Raw genomic sequence first — 9073 nt, forward strand, 5'->3', positions numbered from 1 at the left:
TCTTTCTTTCTTTCTTTCTTTCTTTCTTTCTTTCTTTCTTTCTTTCTTTCTCTCTTTCTTTCTTTCTCTCTTTCTTTCTTTTTTCCTTTCTTTCTTTTTTTCTGCAAGAATATTTCATAGTTGGAGTCCATGTTCCTTAACTCTTAATTTTTTAAACTGAGTCTTAGAGAAATTAAGTAATTTCCCCATGGTCACAGAGACAGAAACAGAGTTGAGATTTACACCCAGGTGGTCTGGCTGCATGCAAATACTATCATGAAGTAAAAATCTCCTATGACCCAATGCTTTATATCTCATGAGAGTTTTACAAAGGAGATAGATGAGTGGGATGATGCTAAGTGATCAGACTTCGTGGATCACTTATTGAAGTACCCTAAATCATGTCTTACACAATAAATGCTTATAATGACTGCTCATGATGAATTTCTTCAGTTTCAAGTACAGAGTTCTAAGCTATGGTTCCCTATCTGTTTCCTCCTTACTGTGTTCTGCCCTAACCGTGCCTTTTAGAGATTCTTCCCACACCCATTCTTTATGTTCTCTACTGTGTATTGATTGACTGGATGATTTTTCCATTTTGCCTCTGTAGGACTGGTTCGTTGTAAACCCAACCACAACCAAAAGCTTTGAAAAGCTAATGAAGATAAAGCAGCGGCAGCAAGAAGAAGAAAAGCGGAGGCAGCAGCACAGGAGCAGAAGGTCTCTGCGAAGGCTGCAGCAGCCTGGCATCGAGCTTCCTGAGGCAGAGCTGAGTCTTAGAGTAGGGAAGGATCAGAGGAGGAGTAACGAGGAATTGCTAGTGTCGACCTCCTGTAAGGAACCGGAGCAGGAGCCAATGCCAGCACAATTCCAGAAAGTAAAGGCCCCAAAGACTAATCATAAACGAGGAAGGAAATAGGCAGGCAGTGTGAAAGCTCCTAGGAAAGCGGACATGATGCCATTGTCACGGGGGCCTGTGCTGGGAGGACTGAGTCACGGGGGCTGAGTGAGGAGAAATGCACTCTCTCAGCTGTTTGTGTAAGGCTGTGACTTTCTCAGCTCCTTCCTCCTGTGTAAATTTCACTGTTCTCCCTATTTATTCACTTTGACCCCCCCCCCCCCACCCTCACCCCCTTTTTGGTAGGTTTTCCTGCTATTCCTCATTGGAGTCCTCTTGTTTTTCTCTTATCTTGCCCAAAGAGCTCCCTCTTAAGGCCAACTGTGGGCCCCTCTTGCCCTGTACAAAACTGAGAAACCTGTTTGGTTGTCCTTTTCCTTCCTGGGCTATAGAATGTTCTTGGAAGCTCCACTGATTAGCAGTCATTCCATCATCTTGCTTATAAAACAATTCCAAATTAATTTTTTAAAACCATACTGATTTACCATTTTGTATTTGTGATTTAACAATCCTAGAAGCTAGAACTGTTGTCACTCATGTAAAAAGCTTATCCTGTCTCCTTGGGAAGCAGATTTTATGGAGGCTGTTTGTTCTCTCAATATGTAAGAAAATGGATGTAGGATGAAAAAGCTAGAACCTCACTACACTGGTTTTACTGGGAAATGTTTTGTTTATCCCAAGTAGCAGTGACTGACTAGACCCACAGGCATGAAAAGCAGCCCAAACATTAAAATGTCGCAAACATTAAAATGATTGGAAAGAAGGAAGTAGAAGAAGCAATAAATACTGCCTCATCTTTCCTGGGGCTTGAGGCCTCATTGGTTGCTATGATCAGTGCCCTCCTAAAGCTTGTTTTCTCCCCCAGTTTTATGGATTGAGAAATACCACATTGCACTTGATGTTTTGACACAGAATCCTAGTGTTCCTGGTAATGCCACTAAGACTGGCAGCCAAGGTGCACATTCCTTCTCCCCTGGACTTGACCTTACCTGTTAGTCTATGCCGTGCTAAGTCTATTCCTCCCTTTAGCCAACCTCTGTCTCTTGGAATTCTCTGAGAATATTGTCCTCTATCCTCTTTTATATGTGGAGTTCTATCCTCTTTATATCTTGAGACTTTGTCACCAGATGTAGATATTTATCTGGAGTTGGAAAGAAAAATTCCTTTTCTGTACCTCATGCCTACCTGCTAATGTCTAGTGGGCTACTTCTCTTCAAGGCTGGCTTTCTCTGGAACATTGTTTAGACCAGCTCTGTTGTTGTGTTTCCACATTCTCTTCCCCTTTTCCATAAATATTGGTCTTATATATTCTTGCCAATTTTTGTGGCATATGCCACATAAAAAGCAAGGACCCTTAACCCTGATATGGATAAACACTACCTTTTCAAATTCTGAAAGGCTGTTACTACTCTTTAACTCTGTATTTTGTGCTGCTCCACATAGCTTTAAAATGTGGGCTTTTGTGAAGACCACTTTCAAACGGGAGCATTGAAACCAGATTTGGAGACTGCCAAAATAGATAGTTGTGAAACAAGTGAAGGACATGGTATGTCCACTCTACATTTTCATTGGCAGTTGCACCCTTAAAACCCTTTCAGTAGATGAGGATTGTCAGGGAGGAGAAATGAAGAAGCTATATTAATTTCTGGTGAGTAAGACTTGGGGAATGTTGGGCAATGACAAAAGAAATAAATGACTGTCGGTTAGAATGATGTTTCCAGTTCATTGACTCCAACCTGCTATTTGACTCCTTGCTGACAAAGTGTATGGGGGTAAGAAAACAGCTGAACGTGGGAGTGGGTTTGAAATAAGTTCCAAATGCGGCGTCTTAGTAGTTCTTTAGCTCCTGAAGTCTGCTGGTTAGTGAATAAATTTGTTTGAGATTAAAGTGAATTAGTGTAGAAAACTTGTCCAGTCTCATCCAGGACCCTCGCAGGCACTTTTAAAATTTTTCCTTCCTGAGGCCAGGTCTCACTCAGCAGGAGTATCCTAATCATACTATTGAGTTTTTAAGTTTTTTAAACAAAATTCATTTGAATAACAAATTTGACAATATCAGGTATAGCCAGGTTGTGTGGAATGTGAACTCTCATGCACGGTTTGGAATTTAAATTGGTACAATTACTTTGGAAACAATTTAGCAGTATCTAGTAGAGCTGAAAATATGCCCCTAAGACTCGACAGTTTTACTCCTGGGTATATACAGAGAAAATCCTCTTGCCCAGGTGTACCAGGAGACATAAACAAGGATGATGTAGCAGAGTCTACTAACTGTCTGCCAAAATCTGCTCTCACTTTGCAGACCCCTAGGATTATAGGACAAATGGCTAAATTATGTTCCCGGCCCTCCAATCCCCTGCCCCTGTAGTGAAGGGTAGCTAACTAACTTCTCTCCAGTAGAACATGAATGGGAGTGATGTGTGATACCTCCAGGGTAGAAGTTTTAAGAAAGGGCACCTCTGTGCTTTCTTTTCCCTTCATCGGGCCATATGAAGATAATAAAATGGCTTTAGGGGGTGGTAGAGCACAAAATGGAAAATGGTTGATGCCCTGAATCACCCCATGAAGGACTAATTGCTAGCCAGGAACATCTGAGACTATTAAAGAGAAAAAAAAAATCTGTTTTTTGAGACATTATACATGCTTGGGTCTGTTAGCTTACTCTACTATATAATTTAATTGTCTATCATCAGAAGAGGTAAATACAGTGGAATACTGTATAGCTGTGAAATTAACTAGGGCTTGTATCATGAATACATCTTAAAAATGGGAAAAGCAGGTTACAGGATACATCAAGCGTACCATTTATGTGAGGTTTAAAAACATGTAAAAATATTCCATATTGTTTATGGAAATGTATATGTTATATAATATATATTTCGTGTACGTTTATAGTTTAATATATATTAATATATATGTGTATATATATATGTACATATATATGTATATATAGCATGAAAACATGCACAGACATGATAAACACCATATTTAGGACAGTGCTTCTGGGATTCAGAGGGACTACAGTGAATTTGTAAGTTCTTATTTCTTAAGGTGGATAGTGAGTTTGTTGTAGTTTTCTATATCGTGTGTCTGAAATACTTCATTTTATGTATTTCTTTTGAAAGACTTCATTTGAAAAATCAGCTCTCACAAATTATTGCTCCTCTCCTTTTTAAAAGGGATCACTTTAGAAATTTTACTTGTGCTTCATTCTTTTTTAAAATGTTTATTTATTTGAGAGAGAGGAAGCACAAGTGTGTGGGGGAGGGGCAGAGAGAGAGGGAGAGAGAGAATCCCAACCAGGCTCCAGCACAGATACCAGACTGTGAGTTCATGACCTGAGCCGAAATCAGGAGTCAGACGCTTGACCGACTGAGCCACCCAGGCGCCCCATTTGTGCCTCATTCTTAACCTTTCATTTTCCTCTCCCCTGTAGTCTGCTCTTACCCCTGTCTCCTGTTCACTTTCTATTTCAACCACCCCAGTTCCAACCATCATCACCTCTTGCCTAGACGACAATAGCTTCCTAATTGTTTCCTGCTGATTTTTACTGGCTTGGCTACACTTCCCAGAACAGCTGTAGTGAGTTTTTAAAATTGTCAATCAGACCTCATTCAAGGGCTAAAAGCCTGATAATTTCCCAGTGCTCTTAGAATTCAAGCCACTCCCTTTCCTTGTCCCACAGGGCCTGCCACTCCCACTGCTAACCCGTTTAGCTTCCTCTCCCTCCCCTCCACCTAAATTCTCTGATCATTCCCCAGCTACACCTGAGCCACATTGACCTTTCTCTTCCTGGAGCCTGCTAAGCTCATTCCCATTTTAGGGCCTTTGCACTCACTGTTCCGTTGCCTGAAATGGCTTCTTCCCTGGTTTTTGTCCAGTAGACTTCACTGAATCATTTAGGTCTTAACATAAATTTCCCCTTGGGGGTCTTTTCCATCTAAGTGCACTTTCTGTAACATCACCCTGTTTTAATTTTCTTCATAGCAAAGCAGACAAAAAGTAGACTGACATGGTACCTGGCCAAGCTATGCTCACTTGCAGGTATGGATTTCAAAATACCTTTATCAGATGATTCACCCTCGAGAGTCTTCAAGCCCTTAAGAGAGGCCTCACTCTGAAAGGGACAGCCATAAAGCAATACACCAGATCCGTTATCTGGGATGATAGGAATTAAAAATAAACATAGGAGATGGAAGTTATCCACTTCCCAATTTGATCATCGGAACAGTAAAGGCAGGAGGGAAATTAACAGCAGAGTAAGATTCTAGATCACTCCTACTTTCCCAACCCCTTTTCAGCCTTAGTATATATTTTTCTGTGGTTTTTTGCATCCACAGAGAATATGGCTTCAAATTTGTCTTGGTTACCATGTTTTTCAAGTTGAGTCTTTCTGTATTTTCAGCTCAAGAACTGAAGTATTCAAGTTAAGGAACCTGCATACTAAAATATTACTCTTCTGTGTTGAAATTGTGGTTTTGTTATGTGCACATTTGTAAGAATAAGACTTGCAGAAGTAGTAGTAAGAGAGAGGAGTGGAGTAGAAATACATTACATTGGAAAAATAAAAAAGTCAACAGATATATTAATATACATTTTATTTTTAATAACCATACACATTTAACAAAATTGTTAAAGCTAGAGGTAAAAGGCATTGAGGGAGAAAAAATTTTTAAGCCAATTTTCAGTTCATTTTACATAGGAATAAAACAAAATCCATGAAAATTATTTTGTAGTTTCTTATCGCTGACAATTTCTAGAAAACATAAGGTTGGATTATATTTCCCCATAGAGGAGTGATGTTAAAATATGGGGTTATATCCCTGTACTAGGATTTAGCATTCAAATAGTCTAATCATAAGTTGTAAGTGTAAAAAATGTTTATTTTATATTTTTTAGTGCAAAAAAATTTCAAAAACTAAACGTCTGTACTAATTAAAAATCTTGTTTCCAGTTCTTAATAGACATAAATACAAGGCACATATTAATTACAAAAGGCATTTCATGTACTATCAAGTGCACACAGAATAAGAAAATGTAATAAGCGACCTAAAATTGAAGTACCTATTATAGTTAACTTAATTAAGTGATCTTGTTATCTTAGAATTTAGAATGTTAGGGAAATAGATATAAGACTCTTTAAAAAAAGTCTTCCAAATATTTTAACACTTTTCTTGATATCTTTTCCTAAAACAAGCAGAGGCATTCAGTCACCTCATTAATGCCAGAAGTGTTTCTTCACAGAAAAGACCGTCAAAAGTAGTTGACCGAATATACATCCCCTTTCTGCTCTTCCCTTCTCAATTTACCCAGTTGAGGGGCAGAGCATCAGACAAAAGGTCGTTCTGCCCAGTGCTTTTTTTTCTTCCTAGCTCTTCTCCGACTTGCAGTTTACTTTTTCACTCTTGACAAAACTGGGGGAAGTGCTTGGCCACTGCTTGTGAACTTGAAAAAGCTTAAAAAACACTTTGCCTTTGTGTGGAGCTGGTCAAGAGGCATGAGGATAATTGGTTGTTTAAAGAGCAGAAGGCACTATATAAAGTCAATCTGAAATGCTATTCTTAAAAGGTGTTTTTTATATAAAGAAATCTAATTTAGCTAAATGAAATCACACAACCCTTTTCCTTTCATTTCCTCAAGGTGGTTTCCTTGAGCTAGTTTGAAGTACAGGTGTTTAGGGAATGGTATCAGGTTATCTGGAGATTGAGGAACATCCTGTTCATCAACAAGATTAATTAAAGGAAAATCTAATTAAGGCATGCCAGTCACACAAATACCTAGCAGTACTATTGGAAAAAAAAATCTTTCACACCTAATCTTTCACACTAACACATCATGATGGATGTTTTACCATAGCAGTCAGATCCCAAAGCCTTCCTAACCAGGTCTATATAGCACGTGAGAATTCTTACTCCAGTCCTTATATAATCAGTGTTGTTTTGGGAATTGCTTTGGATTAATATTTGATTTGGTGATTAGGAGAGGTGTTATTGTGGTCTTTGGAGCACCCTGTCCTGGGCACGGGTTATGCCTTCCCTGTAGTCGGTTCCTCCCCCGGACTAAGCAGTCCATATACCACTGTTCCTGCTGGAGCTGCCGCTTTTGATTTTTGAGCCAGCTCCTAATAGCCTCCAACTCCTGGCAATGCTGAGTTTGCTGCTGTAATTCCTTCTTTAACTGCTCGTTCTCTCTCCTCATGTCATGGTAGAACTCAAAAGTATACTGCTTTGCTCCTGCCTCCAAGGCCTGGGCCTTCCTTTCAAGCTCTTCTCTTTTTCTTTTTCCCAACTGCCTCGGGTCTGGCTCACTCAGTTGTTTTTCCAGTAATGCTTTTTCCTGGACCATCTGGAGCTGGATTTCCAATTTCTTTGCATTGATCTCAGCTTGGGCTTCCTTTTTCTTCTCCTGTAACATCTGTATTTCTCTCTCCTGTTTCTCCTTTACTAGGGAAACATCCCTCAGTGCCTGCAACTGCTGCTTTAAATTGGATTGGAGGTTTTCCTTCTGCAAGAGCTCCCATTTAAACACTGAGGTTTGTTTTGCATATCTGGAGGCTGATTCTTGTCTCCTTTGTTCAATCTCCTCACTTTTTTGTAAATAATGTTCCCATAGCTCTTCAGGCTTCCTTCTGTACTCCTCAATTTCCTTGTCTAGGTATTCCAGAAAGAATTGGTTTTCAGTCTGGACAAGTAACTTTTCATTGTATAGCTGCTCGGTTTCCTGCATTACTGATTCTTGCTGCATTCGAGTTTGTTTTATTCGGCTGTTCACCTTCCTCAGCTCCGTCATGGTCTTTTCTGTAGAGGTCGTCTCTGACTTTGTTAGCATCTGTGGCTTGAAAATTATATTTATTAAACTAACAGACAGTGCAGTGGAAATCCCAGAGTCCTTGGCAAACCTGGAGGAAGAACAAGTGAGGCATTCTCGTATCAATTCTTTTTGTTTTTAATTTTAATTTATTTTTGAGAGAGAGACAGTGCGAGCGGGGAAGGAACAGAGAGAGAGGGAGACACAGAATTTTGGGCAGGCTCCAGGCTCTGAGCTAGCAGCACAGAGCCGGACGCGGGGCTTGAACTCATGAGCCATGAGATCATGCCCTGAGCCGAAGTCGGACCCTTAACCGACTGAGCCACCCAGGCGCCCCTCTCCTATCAATTCTTAATGAAAATTTAGTAAATACAAAATGCACAATTGTACTTTAATTCATACAAGAAAATATTTTTGCGTACCTATTATGTTCCTGACACTATGCACGGCAGGAGGGATACAGTTTATGGTAAAGGTAAATGAGTGTCGTTTACAATTTAAGTACACAGTCACTACAACCCTGTCAGGTATCACCTCCATTTTAAAGAGGAGAAAACCGGTTCAGAGACTTTAAATGACGTGGCTACGATTTACACCGCGGCAGAGCGTGGGTGTGAAACCCAACCTTGGGAGTTCCTGAACACTATAGCGGCTACGAAGGGGGCCACAGGCACAGTTGGGGTGGTCGGGAGTAACAATAAATTTCCCGGCTTTTCTACCACCTTTCCTGTTTCATGGACACTTCCGTCGAGGGCAGCGCCCCTTCAGTACCTACTTGCTCTGGGAATCCAAGAGTTCATCTCCAAGGTCCCCGTGTGATTCACAGAGGTTGACTGCCGAGGCGGCAGCGCTAGTAGTGCTAGGGTCCTGCGCCACGCGGAAATGGCGTCCCCTTGCGGAAGGTTTTCGCAATTTCTCTATTTTGTGCTCCTTGGGTCTCGGCGCTGCCCAGCAACTCTGGGGGTCGCACCTCACCCCAGCCCCGGCCGGTCCAACCTGGATTGGCTGAACCTTGCCGGTTGCCGAATAAGCCCTAGCTGCCGGTTCCCTTTCGGTTCCCTTCCTCGCTCCTTGGGGGTCCAAAGAGAAATACACTGTCTTCATTTTCGAATTCCGGGGGCCCCGCTCTGGGGACCTCATTTCGGCTCGCTTTGGGGACAGGAACTCTGCTCTTCCCAGGCCCTTCCCTACAACGGTGAGTGCCTCTCTTTCTGGCCACCTCCTGCCGTCCTCCGAGCCCATCATTTCCCCCCTCCTGTCCCAACTTGGCGCGCAGCCTGGCCGGGAGGGAAGGAATCGCTTGCGCCCGCCCCACCCCATCGCCTTCCCCTTTCGCACTGGTTGGGTTCTAGCCTCTATCTCTGCCCCTCGCGTCACAGAAGCCTTTCT

General features: G+C 41.5%; 2 protein-coding genes across 4 annotated transcripts in view; one reads left to right on the plus strand and one right to left on the minus strand.

Annotated features, from left to right (window-relative positions):
- Positions 1-2586, plus strand: part of ZNF512 (zinc finger protein 512) — a 33757-nt gene extending 31171 nt beyond the window's left edge. For all 3 annotated transcript variants that reach the window (XM_040496353.1, XM_040496355.1, XM_040496354.1), the window contains one exon: positions 590-2586. In XM_040496353.1, the coding sequence (XP_040352287.1) occupies positions 590-898 (309 nt within the window). In that variant the 3' untranslated portion in view covers positions 899-2586. The remainder of the gene's footprint in view (positions 1-589) is intronic.
- Positions 2587-5500: 2914 nt separating this feature from the next.
- On the minus strand, positions 5501-9049 carry CCDC121 (coiled-coil domain containing 121). The gene is made up of 2 exons (XM_040496358.1): positions 8460-9049; positions 5501-7775 (listed from the first exon to the last, which is right to left on the minus strand). Exons 1-2 carry the CDS (start codon positions 9002-9004, stop codon positions 6806-6808), a joined length of 1515 nt encoding a protein of 504 aa, XP_040352292.1. The 5' UTR covers positions 9005-9049; the 3' UTR covers positions 5501-6805.
- Positions 9050-9073: the final 24 nt, after the last annotated feature.

This window comes from Herpailurus yagouaroundi, unplaced genomic scaffold, assembly GCF_014898765.1.
Source record: "Herpailurus yagouaroundi ecotype Mexico unplaced genomic scaffold, PumYag 188, whole genome shotgun sequence".
NCBI classification, from domain to species: domain Eukaryota; kingdom Metazoa; phylum Chordata; class Mammalia; order Carnivora; family Felidae; genus Herpailurus; species Herpailurus yagouaroundi.